Source organism: Astatotilapia calliptera, chromosome 6 (assembly GCF_964374335.1).
Source record: "Astatotilapia calliptera chromosome 6, fAstCal68.1, whole genome shotgun sequence".
NCBI classification, from domain to species: domain Eukaryota; kingdom Metazoa; phylum Chordata; class Actinopteri; order Cichliformes; family Cichlidae; genus Astatotilapia; species Astatotilapia calliptera.
In genome coordinates, this window is record NC_137427.1 from 17,492,816 (window position 1) to 17,516,291 (window position 23,476).

Below are 23,476 nucleotides of genomic sequence, written 5' to 3' on the forward strand. Positions count from 1 at the left end.
GTTGTCAGAGCAATGCAATAAAGAAAAAGACGCTTCTGCATTTTTCACAGGTTCCGCTTTGCTCTCTTGCTCCCTCACATATTTTCATGTCTCCCACGTTCTTCTCGCCTCTCTCGTTCTCCCTCTCCTCTCCCTCTGTCTCCCCTCTCTGTCCGTCTGCTTGTCTTTCGCACTCAGCAGCTGCCGTGTCCATACTGTACAGTGTGTGCTATTTCTGAATGAAGCTGTCTTCTCGTGCAGCCAGCCTGTGAGCTTTGCTGAAGCCAGACCACCGCTAGCTGACTCTGGCTGTATGGTGGCCGTGCTCGTACACAAAAACGCTACAGTTGGCACCTGAAAGAGAGAGAGAAACAGAAAGAGATGAGACAGAAAAACATACATTGGCACAGAAGAGATTATTATAGCTACAGATGTTTTTTGGCACTAAAACAAAAAGCCCAGATTCAGTTTGGGTTTAGGTATTTTTCTCCCTTTTTCCTTTGAAGACACGCACTTAGGTTATGAAATATTACTCAGGCCAAAGCTGGTAGTTGGGAATCCTGAAGTGTGTCTCTGAATTAATAATTACAGAATAGGATTAGGAAAAAAAGGGAAAAATCTTCTGGTCTTTTGAGTATCTTTATGTTTTGTGGTTGCAGTCCTCTGACAGACTCATTCAAGCGAGTCAATGACCTACAGCCAGAAAGGACAGGGGGACGACAATGCACTGCCATCAACCAATGAGAAAATTAAACAATCTAATAAGAAAGTCGTCACTGTTCAAGTCCCCTTCAATAGGAATCAAACTGATTTTTTTTTTTTTTAGTGTAGCCAGTCAAATAAGCAACATTTTGTTGATTAAAACAACCTCTCTCTTTTCCTCCCTCTTACCCCCACTTTTTTTTTTTTTTTTTTTTTTTTTTTGTTGATCCCATTTTTTTTCGCCAGGACTGTCCTCGCCTGGTTCACTTAAGAAGCCGGGGAAGTTTGATTTCAACGCCCTGACTTCCCAGACGAGGTCTCCCCGCATGGCGTTCACACACCACCCGCTGCCTGTGCTGGCAGGAGTGAGACCAGGTGAGAGCCCTGCCATGACCCCAACAACTCAACCTTTCCCCTCCCCCTTTAAATCTGAAAAAGAGAGAGAAGGAAAGGGAGTGTCAAATCCTAGATTGCAGTATTTACTCCCCCCAAACTCGTCCGGAGACAAAATAAATTCAGCTATCATGTGCCTGAAAATAAAAATCCAAAACGTACTTGCTGAGAAAGCAAACAAAACTTTCCAGTCTTACAGTTGCAACTGCTGAGAAGCAATATGCCTGCAGAGTTTCACCTGTTCAGTGTTACTGCTATCATCACGGCTTGGCATAAATTCCTCTCTCTCTCTTTCAGCCTCTCTCCATCCATCCATTTTTACCACCATCTTTGTGCCTGTGTTTATAATATTACCATCGCATGGTACCAGTGCTGCATCCATGCATTTGTGACTGATTTGCCTCTCATCTTACTGCTTCATGCATTTTGTCGTAACGATTGTAGAAGCCTTGCATTTAAACTGACAAAGCTGTTCACTCTGAAATAATGACCTTGACTGGATATGTAAACTTACCACCATATGGAGCAATCAATCAAGTGAAAGTGAAAATATATATTTTTGAATTTATTAAAAAAGCCAAAGACAGCAAAGAACCAGTATCTGTAGTGACGCTGCCTTTGCTATAGTGCACATTAGAGCCAGCCAGTGCTTCTTTGTTTGGTTTTCCTTCTTTTTACATTTAGACTTACACTGAGGTTGTATTTTTGTTCTTTAAAAGATATGTTTGTTAGTTCTCAGGCGCAAATGCAGATTAAAGAGATTCATAACAACTTAGAAGCCAGCAAGGGAACTGATAAAGTGTTTGAACCCATGTAGTTGCACAGGTGTACAGTGTAGCGGGTAAAATTCTCAAAGTAACCTCCAGTGTTTCCAAGGTCTTGTTTTAATAAAGGCGCTAAGGGGAAGTTGTCCTCGTAAGAGCTTTTCAGTCCTATAGGGTAACCGACATGGTTTGTTCATCTCGAGTCAGAGAATTCCCGAAGTCTCCAGGATCTCAAGTTTGCCAACAAGTCCCCGCAGACTGGTCTCACTTTTCAAAAGAATAAATATGTCCTCCTCTCCCTGTCGCTCCCTCTCATTCCATTTGTCTCTCAAAGGGATGGATTGGTCCGCTGCCAAACCAGACCTGCCATGTAAAGGTCATTTGGACTCATTGCCCTCCATGTTGAAACGTATTGAATTTTACTTGCGGAGCTCCCCAAAGTATATTTAGATAATATAGTCCTGACTGGATCTGGCAGCATTAAGCCAAGTTGTTTATCTGCTCAGAGCAGTCTCATAGCATCTAAAGAATCCAAAACACCAGATTGAATTTTGAATTGATTTCTAAAATTTCCTCCTGTTTTGCGCACGAGGTGTCAGGGACTAGCTCAGCTTTCTTTGTTTCTCAACTAACTTCATGCACTCTCCAAACTGCGTGTATGTATGTCTGTGTGTGTTTGTGTGTTAGACAGTTGGCGAAAGGTTTTCATGTAATAGAGAGGCTGTAATGAGGCGGCGTAGAGAGATTGTGTCGTGGTGCGTTTGTGCACGTACACACTGATGCACACAAGCGCGTGTGTGTACATTTACACTCTTGTGGAGGACTCTCTGTGCTAAAATGGCTGCCATCCAAATGGAATGTCCCTCGGAGGCCTTGGTTCTATAAAGAGACTGGAGGATGTCGGGAGGGAGGGAAGGAGAGGGGGATGAAAAGAGAGATGGGGCTAGAAAGGAATGGGGGGGAAAGCAGTTATCAACCATGGTTTGCCTTGGATGGGTTGAAGCTGTTAACTCTTGGTGTATAGGTCTAGCGAGTGTGGCTGCTCAGGGGTACGAGCGAGATGGTTTACGTCCTGTTTTTGGCTCCAGACTCACATGGAGAGCTGCCAGATTAACTGTTGCCTGATTATATTAGTCTGGAGTGTCGGCCATTGTGGCAGCGATTACACACAGACACACAACAATATACTGTATGTAAAAAGACACACGCAAGCTGCGCCAGACACGGCAACCCATTCATATGCATACACTACAAAACTACACATACTGACATGGAAACACACACACACAAAAGAGAACCCACAGGCACGGTGCTGACACAAAAAGGCTTGAACATCAGTTTCACCAAACATGGAAACTTTGAACTTCACTTTGTGAGTACAGTATCCACAAGAGATAGTAGGTGACAGACATAATCACAGATGCTTGTACGCCAGACTCCCCTCACCTAGCAGCTTGCCTCTTTAGTTTGGTGTGCCAAATTGCCAAAGCCATAGAATCACAGCAGACAGGACAGACAGTGGAGCCTAGATTGTGAATGTGTGTGTGTGTGGTTGGCTGGCTGGCTGACTAATGTCTCTGGGAGGTGTTTTGTGGTCGGTTGGGAGCAGAGGGGAGATTCTCTCTCAAGCTTCAAACTACTGGGCAGAACCGCACAGCAAGGATACGCTGCTGATTGATTACACATCACTGACAAGCAATAAAACAAAAGTGGAAAAACCCAGTGTGTGTGTCCGTGTGTGAGTGTGACTCTGTCATACCCGAGCAGTTTGTGTGTGTCTGTGTGTGTGTGTGTGTGTGTGTGTGTGTGTGTGTGGGTGAGAGAGAGAAATGAAGAGGGAGCAGAAGGCAGAAAATACTGTAACACACTAGCGTTTATGTGGCTGTGAAACTGTGTGTGTGCATGTGTTGTGATGCCAGGCTTACCAGAGGTACAGAGAAATCTAGTGGGCTGATTTATAAAATGAATGGGACCAGATGTTGCTCAATAGCCAGGGATAATGCCAGTCATTTGTAAGCAGAAACAGCTTCAGTCAGTCAACCACAAGAGTGTCACAGCTATTTTCTGCGTTAGGACAATAATGGGGCCTAAATGACAACTTGGACATTGATGCCAGCTGTCTTTAGCGCTTAGTTAAAATATATGCATGTTCATGTTAGCATAGGTGTCGTAGGTGTGCATGTTCATGTACTCTCTATCATAGTGTGCTGTATTTGTGTAGAAATACAACAGAATGACCTTAAGCTCACTGCATTTGTTTTCCACTTTCGGTCTCTCTTCTTTTTATGTTTCTCTTCCTCCTCCCCTTTCCTTTCCTCTCTCCTATCTACTTTTCTTCTCAGGGAGTCCCCGTGCCTCAGCCTCAGCCCTGCACTTCCCTTCCTCCTCTATCATCCAGCAGTCCAGCCCGTACTTCACCCACCCCACCATACGCTACCATCACCACCAGGACCCGCTTAAGGAGTTTGTGCAGTTTGTCTGCACCGACGGCACAGGCCAGCCCAGCGCACAGGTAAGTTTTCTATGGATCCTGCAAAAGGAGGAGCAGTGCCTGAAGGATGGTGTGCTACATTAGTTTGGAAAACAAACTACTATGAAATATTATTAAAACTGGTGTATTTATTAATGGAAGTTACTGAAGAGGATGTAGTGCAAACAAGTAAATACACAGAAGGTGCAGTAAGCCAAAACCTGCATACAGAACAATCTTTATGAAGTGAAACGGCTCCACCAGGGATGGTCGCAGGGCAAATCAACAGGAGGAGGGGGCCAGATGTGCTTAATCAGAAAAAACTCAGCTGGAGGAAATTATGGGGGAAGACGCCAGAGCACATTTTCATCACAGGCTCAATATAATATAATGCCATGCCTTCTCCCAGAATTGGAAGATTATGCCCGTCTGAAATGTTCAGATGGGGAGGGGTCTGTCAGGAACAGAAGCCTTTGTAGCGTGGCCGGCCATATTGTAGGTATGCACTGGGTTAAACGTTTACTTTAGAGAAGCAAGGCTGAAAGCTTTGGCGAGACCAGATTTGTAGACAGATCAAGATTAATTTTGTTTGGAGAGTATCCTTGGAAGAAACCAGAAGTAGATATTTAAAGACTACATCTGTGCTCCAGTAGTGATTTATTGACTGTCATCCTTTGTGACATTCCTTTACTCTCCAAAACTCTCTCTAGAGGTAAATGCCCCTTCGCAGTATGCCACGATAATTTTCTTGGCATAATGTGTGCCGTTGAGACCGAGTAATATACACCAACGAGCCACAATATGTAAACCGGTGAAAGGTGAACTGAATATTATTTATTATTGGATTACAATGGACCTGGTATATAAATGTTGGGATATATGTGAGCTTCAGAGCTAGACCATGGAAGAAGGTGGCCAGATGTGTGTCAGTCTCTTGACAATGCACGACAGGAATAAGGCAAGTTGGTGGAGGCAGTGTGGCGGTCTGCTGGGACATCTTGGATCGTGTGGATGACGTCTATGAATATTGTTCAGAAATGGTTTGACAAATATGACAAAGAGTTCAGTGTGCTGACTTCACCTCCAAACTCCTCAGATCTCAATTCAGTCTATGTGGGATGTAAAAACTAGTTTGATCCATGGAGGCTCCACTTTTTAACTTACAGGACTTACAGCTTTCAGCTCCCTTAATACACAGAACAGTTTCTGAGGTCTAGATCTGGATTTGCTATTTTGCTGGCACGAGTGGGACGTAGACGGTACTAGGCCCGTGGTTTTAATGTTGTGGCAGATAGTTAATAGATAATAATATAATAGATAATAATAGATAATTGAAAAGTAGTTATCTATTTAGCATTTTTGTATATGAGAGTAAAATGCTAAAAAAAAAAAAGTCACACTGCAGAAGGATTTAAAAGATGATTACTGAAACACACCAAGCTGTGGGAGCTAGTGTGCAGCTGTAGATGGAGAAGAAACTCATTGCAGAAGCTGAAGGGGGAATTTTTGGGGACACAGCTGAGCCTTTTTAAAGTGCCGTGGGTCTAATTAGGTGAAACTTTAGTAAAGGGTGATACCCAGATGAGCTCCCCAATAACAATCCCATACTCACTGTGCTGAAAGCTACAGATACAATCAGCAAAACAGAGCATACAGCTGGTCTTTCAGAGGTATTTCTGAACTATTCTGACACATTAAATAAGGTACTACTGTAAACCTCTACTGCAAACTTGGCTTTTTATATTAACTTCCTCAAGCCCTTTTTCATGACCTATTATCCTTTGTTCACGTTACTTCACACTCTAAAGAAACAGTAACATCTTTTTTTATTGCATCTGCACTACATGATGGACAGGCACGCAAGCACCAAGACATCTTGTACACATTGCTGATTTTCTCCTTCTTGCGCCGCAACGACTTCCCTTAACAATCCCTCACTGTCCCTCATGGAAAACTCAGTTTTTCTTCTCCCCCTGTGTGTGACGATGTTCATCACTTTTCCACATCTTATTTTTTTCACTACTTTTGACCAGACGGCAATATTTTTTTGTTTTGTCTTAAAGCTATGTGAGTCTCCCTCAACCCTGTGTGCAAGTATGGGTGTGTTTTAGTCTGTCTGTTTGGATTCTGTATGGTTTTGTCTGTATATGAGTCTCCAGTATTTAAATGGGGCTCTGTCTGTGTGACTTTGTGTTGTACGTGTGTGTCTGGCTTCCTATATACTGTATATTCTCGGGGTGTGTCCTGCTCACCCTGTCTGTATGGTCCATCTGCAGCCTAATGGAGGTGGCCAGAGCAAAATGCCGGGCTCCTTCCTGCTGCCCCCGCCACCCCCGGTGGCTCGCCCTGTGCCCCTCCCCATGCCCGACTCTAAAACCATCAGCACGCCGACTGACGGCGGACTCAGCTCACCCGCATCTCCGTGTAAGTCACTCCCCACTCCCACTCCTCCCCACAGACCACTATTAATACCCCATATTCCCCACAGCCTTTTTTTAGAAACCAGTCCGAACCAATTTTAGGCCCTCATAGGTTTGTTAGCCCCTACCTGGCAGCAAATTTTATGTATCCCAATACCAGATGAAGTTTTTTAGGCTAGAAAAGACGTAACCATCATAGAAGTCCCAGTATTCATGTGCAGTGTAAGCTTCTGGTTTAACTCCTGGAAATGCACAGGTTTGGGGCTCCTACAATGGCTACTGGTATAGTTTCCACATAGTAAGATGGAATCTACTCAAACACTCAGCAGCCCCGAGAGCTTCAGTCCTGTTTCTCCTATCATCTTTTTGACTGCCAATATACTCTGCTGTACAGAACCAGCAAGAACCGATTTTGAGAAGGCAGAAGCCACGCCTTTGCCAAACCAGAGATCCCTTGTCAGGTTCCTTTGTATTGCTTTCTCTGTCTTCCTCTGAAATTCAGTCTCCTTTTCTCTCTTCATGTCTTTGCAAACCACCTTAACCTCCTACTTTTCCCTATCCTGAAGTCTTTTTTCTCTATTTTTCTTTCTCTGGTGTTGGGTTTCCTGCTAGCACCACAAGAGGCAGTGTAGTTTCTCTCCCTTCTTTTTCATGTGTTTTGTAGTTTGGAAGAGCAGAGCAGAGCAGGGCCCTGTGCACGTTGCCTCTGTAGCTGCAAGCCTTTGATCAATGCAGACTTTGCATGTCTGTCTGTGACAGCAGCAATACAATCTACCCCCTTCTCTCATTTCGTTTTTTGCTTTCTACTTTATTTGATATCACACCTTCCTTTCTTTGTTTCTTTTTCCTTTCTTTCTTTCTTTTTTTCTTTTTAAGGGAACAAAATTAGGGCAGTTGGCGTGGACTCCAAAAAACATCATGCCCCACTTTACCCACCCAATCCCCTTGCCACCTTCACACAAATCTCACAACAATTAAAAATTGAGAACAACAAAAAACATGAAAATCACAGTATAACAAGAACAACAACCCATCTCTCTAAACATGAATGATGAAATCTAATCAAACTTATCTAATTAGTGCTATACCGGGGGAGTGGGAGAAAGGAGTGTCGGCAGAGAGTGGTGAGGCTTTGGTTGGTTCCACCCAGACAGGTGCAGTACGAGAGTCGGGCCATGGGAGAGGCACACCAAGAGGGGGCACTGGATGGAGCAACGGGGCACCTTCTCCTCTTTTTGTTTGAACTCTTTCTCCTCTTCCTGTCCTATCAAGTCTTTTTCCCCTCCCTCCTTCCAGCTCTCACAGATTAACATGTCACTCTTATTTATTTATATGAAAATCTATATAAATAAATATCGTACTTTCCGTCTCTTTTCTCATCCCAGTGACTGTTATCAGTGTATTTTTTTCTTTCCCCTCTAATTTTGTCTTTAATTCTCAAGATATCTTAATTACAGCCATGAAACTCATACGCACACACACACACACACACACACACGGTACACTCTCACCCTCAGTCATGCATCAGTTTCCAGCCCTGTCGCTGTCACCCCTACACATTCCCATCCCCTCAACTCACTCAAGCCATGCACAGTAAAGATTTTACTCAGCCTTCATGTTGGAGTCCAGTGAGCACAACTGCCCTAAATTTGATCCTGTGGCATTCTTTAGTGGTGTCACTGTGTAGGCAAGATGCTCCTGTGAACCTGTTAAATGCAAAAGGAGCAGTGATGATGAGTACAGTTCCTCCATAGACCAACTTTTTATCAAGTCTACAGTGAATCATTCGTGGTTCTCTGTGATCACTGTGGCTTGTTATTGAGGCCAGGGGCTGCTGAGGAGCGTCTGTGGCTAACAGAAGGCTTCTCCATGTTAGCACTAATCATTACATTATGCCCCCTTCTTAACCACAGATTAAATGGTTAGGTTGAATAACAGTGAACCTGTCCACAGCATGAACAAATCACCCATGTGACTAATACAGAATCAGTATCCCTGACCCTTTCCCACCAGTTTATTTGACAGATATACTGCAAGAGCCTAAGCAGGTTTATAGTAGTGTAGATTAAATATATAGAAATTTGAGTGTGTATGTGTGTGTGTAAAAGCATGTACACACTTGTATCTCTCTGTTTATAGCATACTCCACGCCAGGCTCCACAGCTCCCAACCGGTTTGTCGGCATCGGAACACGGGACAACTTTCTGAATATCCCCCAGCAGACCCAGGTACCCCGCCAACCTCCCTCATTTAATTAACATCCACATATCCACCTCTCCCTCCTCCTCCTCCCCCTCTGTTTTATGTCTTTTTCTTCCTTTTCCCTCACCACCCGCTGCAAGCCTAACGCTGCACAGTCCTGTGCACACATACAACTTTCCATGGTTTAAATGGACAAGCATGACATTCAGGGTGAAGGCCGTGATACAGAGGCAATACTCAGACAATGGCTGTGCACCGAAAACGTGCTACGATCAGTTATTCAGCACACGACCCCAGCAGCATAAATGATATAAGTATTGCGGAAAGCCAATCATACCTTTTTCCTCACACCGTCTCTACTCAGGGTCAGTAGTTTAGCGTGAGTATCGTACCGTTTTTATCGGGTTGCTCAGCTGTCACGGACATGGATTCAAGCTTAGTTTATAAACGTTTTATAAGCTTTCAACGTTTAACAGATATTGTCCATCAACTGTTTGCCCATTTGCTCAGCTACATTTTAATAAAGTGTTGCCCATGTATCAAGGCCTTTAGTTTCAGTATTGGTTTACAGTGCTGATACCACAGTAGCTTCCCCACAGTGACTGTAAGCAGTGCCAGTTAGTTTCAGCTCCAGCAGTGTTGATTTATCTCTGCAAGGCCCCACAGTGTGCATTAGTGCAGCGTGTGAGGCCAGTAGTGCACTACATTGTGGTTTTTTAGCTTTGGCTGTGCTCTGCCACTGGGCTGTAGTGTCTTGGGCCTACTCCATCACCAACACAACTTTTCTCATTAGGGGCTAACCGCACCTGCCTGCAGCCAACTCGGCTGTCCTGTCCTCCCCACACATGGAAACAATCTGCATTCCTCCTCGGCACAGCTCTGCTTAACCCCCCCCCCCCTTCACTCCCCTGTGCATCAGCAGCCCACCCTCTCTCTCTTTCTCTCCCTCTCGCTCCTCCTGCTGCTCCCTTTACTAGTTTCAAGCTCCCCACCTGCACCACTCTCCTACAGATGTAGCTCTGGCACCGAGGGGAGATTCAAACACCATCCAAATGTGTGTTAGCGCATATGCACATACACTTCAACTCTGTGCCAAATCTCTTGCCCCTCATTTTCCCTCCTAAAAACAACAGGGCTTTTACAACAGCTTACATCTGTTCAAAATGCTTATTATCTCCAGCAATTGCTTATCAAACATTATTGAAAAATGTCCACTTTGAACATTTCTGCCGGGTTTACAGCAAGCACAGCGAGAACCTGGGCAAATGCTCCCAGTTACTGAGCCTAGTAGGTCAGCAACAGTGTCAGCCAGAGTGAGTAACAGAGGTCTCTGCCTATCCTGCTGTTCTCTGGCATATGGCGAGGTTCAGACGATAGTCCTGCCAGCCCGCCTTGGTGCCTGCTAGCCAACTAGCCAAGACAGAAGGAGAGAGTGTCTTCCCACTGCCGTCAGAGCAATAAGTAGAGAAAAGCTGGTCTGAGGAGCTCTCTGGTGGTGAAACCTTAGCTATGCAGGAGGAAGAGAGAGTTGGGCGGTGGGGGGGCGGCAAGCATGGAAAAGTAAGAGGGACTGAGAGAATGGGAGGGAAAAAAGAGAGAGGGGGTTAGTTGAAGCTCGCTGCACTCCACAGTCACGTCCTGGCTGTCTGGTTGCCCGCAGCAACGAGACATGATGTCATAGGCAGTTGAACTTGGACTTGAAGAGGGGGGGGCGTGAGGGGGGGAGTGGGGGGGTCACTTTCCACTGCCAAGGATTGCACTGAGAGAGCCAGAGTAAGTGAGAGAGGGGAAAAAAGAAGGGGGTTAGAGGAAGTTGGAGCCAGGAGGAGGAATTATCTTCAAACACCAAAGTAAGGTAGAGTGGTGGAGAATAGATGGAGGTTTAAGGGTTTTGGAACTTTCTCTGGGTTTTCAGATTTTTTTTTTGTGGGGTGGGGGGGACAGAGTTTGCTGTCGAAGGTGCCGTGAGTCTCTGCTCTCACCGGGCCGAGGCATGTCAGAGGCAGCCAGAACAGCTCGGTCTGTGCCAAAGCCTTCGCTCTGCCGTCTTATCAAACTCAGAAACTGGATCCCCAGAGTAGCTGCCCTCCGTAGTTTTACAGTGTAGCCTGAGCCGACTCTGGCCCACAGAGCAGAGGCATATCAGGACGATCACCTTACATGTAAACTGGTTGCCCATGACAGAACAGCAATAGTCCCGTGTTTGCTTAATGAAAAGTCTTTAGGACTGACACAAAAGATGCTGCCCTAGTTGAACTTGTAACTCTGTAATAACACAACTGTTTTTAATGAGTAAAAAAGCTTGAGTCAGCCCTCTTAAAAGCAGCAAGTGGTAAGGTAGTAACTTTTGTGACACCGTGTGTTACTGAGTTCAGTTAAGTACTGTAAGTGAAGGAGAAAAGGGGTAATAGGTGGCCCCCTAGTGGATAAATACCTGGTGTTCCCGTTCAGCATCAGGCCTTCAAACCAAATCAGTATATTTTATACCTCCTGGTTGTAAACTGTTCAGTCAGAGAGAATTTAATTATTTGAAAATAATAAAAGAGGAGAAATTATAAATAGTTTAGAAAAATTATTATTAAGAAAAGACAACTAAAAAAATATTCACAATTTGACGTTTCACAAATATGTTTTTGTTATATTTTTCCTGTCAGTTTGATTTTGTGATATGTTGTTGGAGTCCTGAACACAAGGTTGGGAATCAATGATATAATAATAACTGGCACCAATAGCACTGAGGTTTTGTTGCACATGTCCTCAACATAAACTGTTGATTGATACAAGGATTAAAACTTGTGTGTAGAATGCTGTTCTGTCATCATAGTCCATAACGCTTTATGCTCTTTCATGTCTCTGTGCATGTGCTTGGTAGGTATTCTTCTGTGTTCCTCACTGCACACTGCACACACAAAAATTTTTTTTTTAATGTGGCTTAATCAAAATGTAATTGTGGTGATGGGAGTTGAAAAACTAAACACATTTATGTTCTTTTTTTTTATCTTTACAGTCCTGGTTCCTCTGACAAGGCCTCTCTGAATCAACAGCTAAAATTGTGTCATGAAAATTGGAAATTTGACAAAACAAACACATCGCCGCTGAAAAAGAACAAACTGCTGACACTAAAAGGTCTTTCTCTCTCGCCAACACTATTCAAAGTACTACTACAGAACCCCGAAAAACCCCACGCTGCCCCAAGAGGACTCCCAATTCAACACGATTTAAACAGGAACATTCGTCCCCTTTTGCGCAGGAGTCTTCAACAAGATTGAGTGGACAGACTCAGAATGCAAGGAGGAAGAAGAAGATGAGAAACTGTCTCACACACCGTGAATTGTCAGAAAGGAAACACAATATGGCAAACTGACAAATGACCAATTATACATTTGTTTCTTTTTTTTCTTTTTTTTTTTAATGGTTTTTTTCCATTTTGTTGTCTCCACAATGAAACTCCATGCATTGGCTGGGAGATCCAAAAAAGAACAAGTAGTGGTAAATGGTGAAGTCAGATGTGCAACTTGTAAAGATTGCCACCCAAATAGCACGCCTCCATATCTGCATATCTCTCCTCCAGGTACATGGTCCCACCTGACACCCACCACCCCACACAGCCTGTCCCACTTGGAGCTCGGTGCTTGTCAGGGGCAAAGCTGTAACTGCAGCCTCGTAGTTGAGTGTCCCCTCACCCCACTGTTTCATCTGCTCAGCCCTGAGCCTCTTTCACTTCGGATTGGCCAATCATGCTGACACCATCCAGTCCAATGGTGTGACACATATGCACTAAGTGGCTGGTCTTTGTTTACCTGTCAATGTACCAGGGTGTCCTGCTATGGGAGAAACGACGGCCATGAGGCACGAAGGCAAGAAGGTGAACACACAGATAGTCATAACACTAACTCTACACTTGCTCTCTCGTCCCCTTACCTATGCACTATTAATTTTTTTTAAGGGATGAACAGTATTGCACACTGATGGTCAGATGAGCGATTAGAGAAGTGAATCGAGGCTGCAGGTATGGGGGCTGTGCTAGCATCAGGCCCTGAAAGATACAGCACTCACATGCACACACACATGCAAGCTTGCAGGCAGCACATGCAGACCAACCTTTCCAGTAAAGTCGGTCACAAAACCACTCACAAAATCATCTTGTTTTAATCCATAGATATTGCTTTTACAATAAGGCGCACACAGCATCGGCTTCATATTATTTGCTTTAATTTTGTTTGTAGTTGTTTACTTGCGATTTTTTTTCTTTTTCCAGATTTGGTTTTGGTTTTGTCTCTGTCTCTGGCTGGATTGTTTTAACCTTCTCTTGCATGTCATAACATTTTTCTTTAGTTTGCAGTAACACATAGTATCACGCTCGAATTTCAGCAAAATGGAAACAGCAGTTTCTCAAATTTCTCATGTATGGACAGCACAGTAACGACAGCTCATCACACGCAACCCTGGCATTGCTTCACCCCGTGTCCCGTAGTCTATTCACAAGAAAACCCAGAGGATTACACACACACAGATGCACATATAAAATAACACCACCAACAACCTGGTTTAAATTTATAAAGGGAAGCCTTTATACTGGTTCTCCAAACTGCCTTTTAATGGTTTTTCATTCATTTTAAAATTTGTATTTTTAATTTGACATATTTTTCTATGTAAATGTTCACACTGAAATCGCTGTTGGTATTATTTTTTGTCATGACACAATCCAACAAAAGCCGACCTCACAAAATAACTGGACTGCCTAGCTGTTGGTTCTGTTTTTGCAGGGATAGTAAACAGGGCTGAGGGCTCGTTCTCAGCCTCTCTAGTAACATTAGCTCTATGTACTAAAACCATATATCGAGACTATAACAATATATGGAAGTGCCTCTGTATTCCCTTCATGCAATTAGTAATAAACTTGACTTCAGGTTCTCTTCCCACATATAAGCTAAAGCTACATGGGCATGGTAGCGTTGGTGCATGTGGAAATCATTGGCCTAGGACAGATCTTTATAGAGGACTGCAAACTCTTTTTTTTCTTTTTTTTTTTGTAAAAACAGAGAGAGAGATCTTATACATATATATTTATGATATATGCTCCTTTGTAACTTTTACTACGAGCTTGTTGGCAGTCTAGTTATTTTCTGAACACTCACCCCCCCCCCCTCACTACCCCCCTCCCCCACCCCGCCCCACGACCTGTTTCAGTAACATCACCATATTGTTACCAATACGAATTAAACGACACACGCCATTGCCATCTGCTGCGCAGCATTATAATACCTAGATGAACATGTCAAAAATCGACAGTAGGTTTGAAGAAAAAAAAAGTGTTTGTTTTTTGATGGAAAGTATTATTATTGAAAAATATGTGTCGATTGAGCCACGTGCAATGCATTGGGTAGATCATTGTGTTTGTCTGTTAGAGATTTTTAAGAAAGCTAAGAGAAAAGAGAAAAAAAAATGTATTTGTTTCAAGTCCATATGCTCCGGGACTCTAAACTAGAGGGCCACGAGAAATCCTAGTCTTTGTAAGTTGGGGGTATTTGTTTTTATTTCCTTTGTCTCTTTTTTAATGTTATATGTGTAATCATTTGTTTATAAAAATGTGGGAGGGCTGAAGGAAAAAAAAATGTACACAACTTCAGAAAAAAAAATCTCTATCATCAGATGAAAAACTGGTGCTTTAACACTATAAAGTACATTCAGAACTATTATAAATGAGTGAACAAAAATAACAGACCATTTAGGAAACTGCATTATTCCTCTCTCTATTTGTATTCTTCTATTTGTATTAAGTGGGGGGAGAGGTTCCTATTCCTTAAGGTTGTGACACAAAAGGCATTTTGGTTCAACCCTTAGAAGAAATAAAGCAAACCTATACTGTCGAGCCCAAGAAACTCTTTAAATAACCTACCTGCGCACTGCCTGAAACTCACCAGCAAAACAAAACAAACAAAAAACCTTCCCAGTTAATTCATTTTATCACATACATTGGCATTGACACATGACAAGTCTCTCCCAGTACTGCGGAGATACTTCACATCCCAAAATCAGTTTTTTCCCATTATCATCCGAGTATGTTTCTAAATCTGGAGTTGGATGGAGCTCAGCAGGCTGTGTTGAGACACCTGACGTTGAAGTGGACCGAGACCTTCTGTACAGTTAGCAGAAAAGGGGTAAAAGAAGCTTTTAATCTGGCATACATATGAGGTCTGAGCCATTTGTGAAACAGGCAGCAAGGTGAGCCTCTCCCCTGTTCCACCCCCTCCTCTGTAAATGACTCTTATAGTGCTTGTGCTGTAGTGTATAGTTTCCCAGCAGTTAAAGGTTGTCCCTTGAAAGTGCCTTTTGTTCACAGACTCCATTTTGTAATCAAGATGGCCCTTTTTTTCTTTTCATTTGTTTTTTTCCTTGAAACAGCTTGAGGTAGCAGGTTGCCCCTGAGTGCTGTAAGGAGGCAAAAGGTCATCACCCATTCAGCGATCAGGGGCACCTCTTTCCTCCGGCTTCGAAAATGAATTCCCTCCATTGTTCCTTCCCTTCTATCCTCTCTTCCTTTTCAAAGCTATATATATATATATACATATATATAGTACGAAAGGAAACTGGTGTGAATTAGTTCTTTACTTTTTATTGATAAATGAGAAAAAAAATTGAAAAGGCAAAAAAACTTGTTCTCGTTCAGCTCTTGCTTTTTTCTTCCCCTCTGTCTCCACTGTCTGTTTTCTCTTAGACACTGGAGTAGTCTGTAACTGTGTGTCTGTCACTCTCGTCTCTCTCTCTCTCTCTCTCTCTCTCTTTCTCTCTCTCTCTCTCTCCTGCCCTCTCTGCTGTTGGGAGGATGAAAAAAAAATATTGCCGAAAAACTTTTGTCTGAGCAGAATGCAGTTAGCTCACATGTTATTCTTGTCTGTATGCTTCACATTGTATTACCATACCCATCTTCTTCAGCTTCTCCATTCAGCAGCTAATGTAAGTGAACAAATTACGCTGACGGGCTTTTGGGGGTGTCCCTGGGTGGGTGAGGAAGGGACGACAGTGGTTCAGGGGTTTGGGTTCAAGAGGTTTAAGGGGAAGATTAATGGGGTTGAGAGGGATAGATGAACTGCTTTGGGAAGTTGGAAAGGGGCTGCATGGGCTAGGATAAGAGTTTGCTCTTTTTGTTTAAGGTATTTATTTTTTGGCTTTGTTTTATTCCCTCTTTTTTGTTTCCTTTTTTAATTTGGAGTTCTTTTCATATTTGCTATCAGGGTATGCTGTCGTTTAGGCTCTCTTTGAGTATGCCTTGGACTGTAAAATGAAAGCTACAAGCACCTTATAACCGGACTTGTCGTGCATGAGGCTGAAAGAGGGGCGATGCTTTACCAGCATAAATCCCACATCCATTTTAACCAATCTTATAAAGTGAATCTCTTTTTTTTTCTTTATTGCTATTTTTACAGTGGGTTTCACACATGGAAACCCACAGCAGTATTAGCCATTCACCACACATCAACCAGATAGAAAAAGGCCAGCATGAACCTGATCTCTCAGATTTTTGAGGATCCAGGGAGTCCCTCCATTTTTCTCCTCCGACCACCTCATGCAGGATTAATCCGTGTTTTTGTTCTGTTGTTTATTTTAGTTCTTTTTCTTCTTAAGTGTGTATGGTTTAATGGTGAATTAGGCAGCACCCTAGGCCCCCTCACTCCCAAGTCTTCTATGCCTCTGTCTATGCCCTCAGTGCAGCACCACTTCTTTGTGAGAACACCCCCAGAGCTCTAGGTGAAATGCATGTGTTAATTACAGTTTCTTTTCCATAAGAAGAAAAACACAGTTTGAGAAGAGCAGCACCTGATTGAATAAAAAGGATGTTCTTGACTGTACCATCTTGCTGTGCCATGTCATTCTTTCAGTATGTAGGATAATGCATAAAAGAAATGCCTCAGGAACAGCTGTTAATATACTTCAGTCCTTAGTGTTTCTAAACTGGACTTGCATACATTAAAAAATAACTTGTCTCTTTGCAGGGTGTTTGGAATTTGAAAGCATTCAGGCTACATGCCCCACCTCTTTGTTCCAGATTCAAATGTGGAATGTCAGTAGTGCCCAGAGGGCAAACTGCTGAATTTGGTTATTTAATCACTTTTCATGTCGTGTTATGAAATTAGTTGGTCAAAATAATTGCAAACTAAATACTTTATAACAAAGTTAGAAATTTATTTATGTCATTTTTATCTCCAGTTTCTAGTATGTTGTCAGCGCTGTTCCTTTTTCTTAAAACACCATCAAGCTGATTTCTTGAAACTTTGGTATAGAGGTGCAAAATGTGCAAAGAAAGAATATTGGTATTGCTGACATGGATCATCTTTAAAGCTTTAACTGCACTGGTCCCCGTCTAAAATGAGATGGGAAACTTATTAAACGTTATACTTGTTAAAAACCAGATTGATAGCATTGTGACCTGAGCGTTCGCATTTCACTCAATGTGATTCGCAGTGGTACAGCCTCACAGAGCTGCTAGCAGGGCCTGCAGGCTCTTTGTTGCATTCATTAAAGCAGTGGTCCCCAACCTTTTTTGTGCCACGGACCGTTTTAATGTCAGACAAGATTTTCACGGACCGGCCTTTAAGGTGTCGCGGATAAATACAACAAAATAAAATGATACGACCAAGAAAAAAAACGGTGGTATTTTGTAAATATGATAATAAACACAAATTCACTGTGTAATTTTGTAACTTTATTAGCAGCGCCAACAACATTGTGAGTAACGTCCTCCTCTCTGGCCCTTAATGCTCTCTGGTCGCTATGGTAATGCGTAAATATTTCTTTGAAAATAAGACGCACAACTACAACACAGGAAAAGACCCAGGGAAACCGAGTTAACGATGAAAACTCTGAAAACCATACATTTAACACCCGAGCTTCAACTCTCCTGGCCCAGTACCAAACCCGGGGGTTGGGGACCGCTGCGTTATGGAACTCACCAAACACTGTCAAGCCTTCCTTCAAAAACAGTAATGCAAGTGTTCAAAACAAGAAAAAGTTTAATAAAAAAAAAAAAAAAGGGCAAGTGACAAAAAAAGGACAAAATTTGGTTCAACAGTGTTTAAATATTTGGGGTTTTTTTAAAGATACATTTACAGGTTTCAAGCACTGCAGCTGCAAGTTTGACTTAAGTATTCTGAGCTACTAGCTCATACTCCAGGAAAGGATTCCTGTCCAGCCAGCAGTAAGCACATTAGCACACGAACATAACGTTAAATACACTGATACAAACAGATAAAAAGAAATGACAATAATTTATTTGGAAGACCAAAATTAGTTTTTAAATACTATTTTTGAGCAAAACGTTGTTGGTTAATACGCTGCACGGTAATGACTTTTTACTAAGTATGTGCAGTATGTTCACACTAAGTATGTGCAGTATGGTCCTGTGTTTCAGCGTAAGTCATGACAAATTAAAGTAAACCAGAAATAAAACATCACTGAGGTATATTCAACAACCACATTAAAAATTTCTGACAAAGTGCATGTGCTGGTGAGCTTTTTTCTTTTCCCCACATGGCAATAGTGCACTTCTTACCGGTTACAGTGCCAAAGAGCACGAGGCATCAGATGACTGCTTGATCACTTCAAAGATTTAAGATCATAAATAAATTAAAATGACTTTAGAATTATGAATCATAAACTCCTATGATTTGGCATCGATTTGATCAAGTTTCAAAATATTTTCCTTACTTCAACCAGTAATATATCCCTGCCTGTGAAAGGTAAACTGGGGGAAAAGTTAGACATTTTCTTTCCTCATATTCAATAAATTAAAAATAATGGAAAAAATACTTATGGCCGCTAATGCTACCCTCAGCCTCCTAGTAGATGCACCTATAGTATAGATTTGAAAATCATTACTTTCTTCTTTGGTTATTGTATTCACCAGATTTTCAGAAAACTTGACCTCTGACCTTGAGGTCAAGGTCACCGAGGTACTTTAATGATTTTAATGTACTTTGGCTTGTTCGGGAGTGGCTAAGGTAGGTAAGTGGATTGTCTCTAATAGCTAGTAGTTTAACTATGTGCAAATTCCATAAGCAAGGCATGAACTTCATGAAGTACACGTTTTTATGACTGAATGAGAAACACATAGCAAAGCGCTTCGTAGAGCCTAGCTAAAATTAAAAAGACAAAGTAGAAGTTCACTGCAATATAATGACATTCAAATGATCCCAACTGCTTGAAATTTCAAGTATCAGCAAGTAACTGAAGCTCCTCAGGGCATGCGCTCCTCTCCATTCTCACCTGCCTGAGCGTCAGCTTCATCGGGCACCCTGGATCCAGAACTCTGAAGAAGATGGAATCTAATTAGTCTTTTTAATAATGAAAATCAGTTTTTAAGTTTCTGCTCAGAGACAACTGACCTGTTGGGCTAACGTCTGCGGTGCAGGGTCTGTTTCCTGCACTGGGAGGTGCTTATTTTCTTCATCACCATCTGACAGCTCAGGCCCTGCACTGTCTTGCGATGGTGGAACCTGTAATCCATTTTGCAGGGGTGGAGATGATCCATTCTGGATGTTGAGAGATTAAATCATGAAACTTTTTGAAGGGTCTCATGTCAGTATAACCACAGACTGTGGGGGAGACATTTACCTCTGAGAAATTTGCCTGCGATGATCCACTTGTCTCCTGAACTGGAGGATATTCAGGAGGTATTGGTATTGCAGCATGCTGAGGGCACGGTGAAGATGGAGGCTTTCCAGAAGCCAAAGTAACAGGTGGAGGGGGTGGAAGGGGTGGAGGGGGTTGCTGAACCGAGGCCTAAATGAATGAAGTGCCATTAGAGACAGTCTGATGTGCAGGCAGGCAATTCTGTAACATGACTCGAGTTACCACAACAGCACCAGTGGGTCTCTGTAGCTGCGACTACTGACAATGATTTCAGGTCTCTATTTCTGGTAGTTTAGGAATTTCTTATAACAGGAACGATGTATAATGGGCAATTAGGCTTCTTTAAATATTGTTTATTTTATTCCCAACACTTACAGAACTGAAATGCATTCAATCACCAAGAACAACTGCACAACTTAGCAATGGATATTGTTTGGGTTAGTCATATTCTGAAAAAGAGACCTTAGTGTGGCATATTAAATAATTATGGTAATCTAAATTTAAGCTTAGGTAGGTAACAATATATGTATGGATGCAATAAAAAATAAATAAAAAACAAAAGCAAAGTATTTGACTTTGAGTCCATCATAATGGTTGTTTCACAAGTAAAAGAACAAGGAAATAAAATCCACACTTGTTCTCCTGAGTTTTGACTCTTTTTATATCAAACAGCACTTAAAAATGTGCACTTTGACACATATGGGACAAAAGGACAAAACAATGCAAAACAACAAAAACAGGCTAGCAAATAGCAGCTTATCGTCCATTTGCCTGGCATTTATAGAAGAACAAGAGTTGGGCAAAACAAGACAAAGTCACATGACAAAAGTCATATGAAACATCAGGAAAATGAACATCAGCCTACGTGCCTTCATAATCCTCCTGATCTGATGTTGTTACACCATATACAACTATCACTGCTGTACATGGTGTAACTATGTAAAGCTATCACTGCTACTAAGTGACTGCTAGTAATTATCACGATCATAATCATGGTCATAATAATGTATCTGTGTTTAAAAATTGCATACTAAGGAGTAATGCTATATACACGAGGAATTAAGCACTTATTATTATATTATTATAAAGTGCTACCGAAAAAAATACATTCAATAAAGTAAAATAGCTCCATCCACTCAAAATAGAAGACAATAGTACAAAACAACACAAAATGAAAACAATACACACACACACACACACACACACACACACACACACACACACACACACACACACACACACACACACACACAAACACAATAAATAATAAAGGAAGTCATAAAGGAAAAAATCTACATGGAGCTCAATGACATGTGTAAAGCTCAATATAATCCGATAAGCTCGATACGTAAAAATCTAAATAAAATACAATAAAAAGCGTCTGTAAAAATGAACATATAACGCAATAAAGTGGCTCTATAGAGTAAAATCGATCAATTAATTCAACAAAGCAACATGAAACTGAATGAAAATGGCTCAGATGACATTAAAGTACGACCATAACAGAGGGTAAGAGCAGTACGAGCATATAAAGTGGCTTCGTGTATGTGCACACGGGGTGTGAACACTTTTCTCTCGGGGTTCAGCCCACTCTCTGCCACGGCTGAGAGAAACCAGCTCCCCATGTGTAGCTATGTTTTATGTGTTTGGGCCACACACAGTATGCGCTGTGGAGTGTATATGGTGGCCATACCGTACCGTAACGGAGGCACATTAGACCCAGGCTGCTGTTCCATCATCCCCAGGTTATTGGGGATGGTGGGACAACTCGGCTGTGTAGCAGATTTCCCGGCCATAATGTGGGCCGGTCCTGCTCGCGTACAACACCTCAAACGCCTATTTTAAACCGCAAAAGAAATCAATTTGTAAAATCGAATGAGTCCGGTCATCTAGAGCAGAATTTAATGTGTTTTGGTTGTTGTTTGGTAGCTAGGTTGTCTACCCCAGCTGCAGCCTTCGCCCTGAAATGTCCGTTAGTTTCAAACATCAATCCAGATAATAGCAGGTTTTGATTTATATGCAAAGCTTAATGTTTTACGATAAAAATATAGACCTCAATAAACGTTTAGCTTGTTAATTGGTGAAAGAAAGATGTGTCGCTCGCTTACCATTGGCCAGCTCTTTATCGCAAGAAGGTTAAAAAATGAGACGAAACTTTCTCTCTTCGCGTTCACTTGACAGGAACCAATATATGCCCTTCAGAATAAAAGCGTTTTATTTATTTATTTTTTTCACCCAATGCAGTTACGTCAGAAGCTGAATATTTTATTCATCGTTAAGGACGTTATGTGGTTACAGTCTAAGGAGCTTGGAAAGAAAAGCATCTGGACTTCTTTAAGTGGCTTGAAGACGTTTCACCTCTGATCCGAGAAGCTTCTTCAGTTCTAGGGTAAAATGGTGGAAAGTCCCAGATTTAAGCTCTGTGGGAGTAACCCACCGAGAGGGACAATGGATCCTCTACCTAATCACATGAGCTAATGTGTGAAAATGGCTGTAGGTCACAATCAGCCAAGGTTTCGGGTGAGCTCATTGTGAAATCTAGCCCCACCCTATCATGTGATTTCCTGAGGTCAGATGGCCCAGGATGTGAGTGTGTTATGGCGTGTGGGAAGGGATCGCAAAACTGGATTGTTGATGTTGTTGATGTACGACAGTTGGTGTCGTAAACCACCGCCTCTGTTCAAAGATGGTCGCTCACAGTGGACATAAATGGCTTCTTTTACTCCTCTTTCAAGCTATCTGTCCTCTCTGTCCAAAATATGTACATTGCTATCCTTGAAAGGGTGACCTTCGTCCTTTAGATGCAGATGGACCACCGAGTCTTGTCCCGTGGAGGTGGCTCTTCTATGCTGTGCCATATGTTTATGAAGTGGCTGTTTGGTCTCTCCGATGTAGAGGTCTGGGCATTCCTCACTGCACTGTACAGCATACACCACATTGTTAAGTTTGTGTTTAGGAGTTTTGTCTTTGGGATGAACCAGTTTCTGTCTGAGTGTGTTGCTGGGTCTGAAGTATACTGGGATGTCATGCTTGGAAAAGACTCTCCTGAGTTTTTCTGATACACCGGCTACATAGAGGATGGCAATGTTGTTCATGATTTATATGTTACTCTAAATTGTAAAACTATTTTATTTGCTATTCTCTCTGTAGAGCATGTACAAAAGGGTGTAACTATTGCACTGTGTTCTGTGCATTAGATCTTCAGCTCTGCCACTTCCAGCTCAGCTTCCTGTCTTTTTGTTAGTGCTACCATCTCTAAGCTATGCATCACTGCAGGTCTCACTACCATCTTGTAAACCTTCCCTTTCATTTCACTTTCCTGCTATCCTTCTGCTACAAATCACCCTGACAATCATCTTCACCTGCCCCACTCTGCCCATGCAATCTTCTTCACCTCTCCTGTGCACATACTGTCCACTGCTGGATGATCCCCCAGGTATCTCAACTACCTTCACTACCTCTGCTCCTTGCATGTTCACTTTTCCACCTGTTTTCTTATTCTTATTAGCACAAATGTATTCTGTCTGGCTTCAGCTGTTGTTCATTTCTCTTCTCTTCAATGTATATATCCACCTCTCCGGGCTCTCTTTCACTCGCTCCATACTGTCACTACAGATCATGTCGTGTGCAAACATCATAGTACACAGAGACTCCTGCCTGACCTCATCTGTCAGCATGTCCATCACCACTGTAACCAAGAAAGGGTTTAGATCACCGATGCAATCCCACCCTAACCTTAAGCTTTATCATCACTCCTACTGCACACCTTACCACTGTCCTCATCCATGTCCTGCACCACCCTCACATACTTTTCTGCCACTCTTGACTTCCTTATACAGTACCACAGCTCCGATCTTGGTATACTAACATATGCTTTCTGTAGATCCACAAAGACACAGTGCAACTCCTGATCTTGT

General features: G+C 42.3%; 2 protein-coding genes across 21 annotated transcripts in view; one reads left to right on the plus strand and one right to left on the minus strand.

Moving 5' to 3' along the window:
• The window catches only part of nfixa (nuclear factor I/Xa), a 107,273-nt gene extending 95,159 nt beyond the window's left edge, over nt 1–12,114 (plus strand). For 9 of the 20 annotated variants that reach the window (XM_026170646.2, XM_026170650.2, XM_026170647.2 and 6 more), the window contains 5 exons: nt 928–1,056; nt 4,181–4,350; nt 6,585–6,732; nt 8,868–8,956; nt 11,938–12,114. In XM_026170646.2, the coding sequence (XP_026026431.1) occupies nt 928–1,056; nt 4,181–4,350; nt 6,585–6,732; nt 8,868–8,956; nt 11,938–11,952 (551 nt within the window). In that variant the 3' untranslated portion in view covers nt 11,953–12,114. The remainder of the gene's footprint in view (nt 1–927; nt 1,057–4,180; nt 4,351–6,584; nt 6,733–8,867; nt 8,957–11,937) is intronic. The other 11 variants (XM_026170654.2, XM_026170657.2, XM_026170656.2 and 8 more) reach the window with 4 other exon arrangements.
• A 6,721-nt stretch (nt 12,115–18,835) lies between these two features.
• Nucleotides 18,836–21,808, minus strand: LOC113023262 (uncharacterized). The gene is made up of 4 exons (XM_026169287.2): nt 21,668–21,808; nt 19,542–19,709; nt 19,313–19,459; nt 18,836–19,236 (listed from the first exon to the last, which is right to left on the minus strand). Exons 1-4 carry the CDS (start codon nt 21,668–21,670, stop codon nt 19,165–19,167), a joined length of 390 nt encoding a protein of 129 aa, XP_026025072.1. The 5' UTR covers nt 21,671–21,808; the 3' UTR covers nt 18,836–19,164.
• Nucleotides 21,809–23,476: the final 1,668 nt, after the last annotated feature.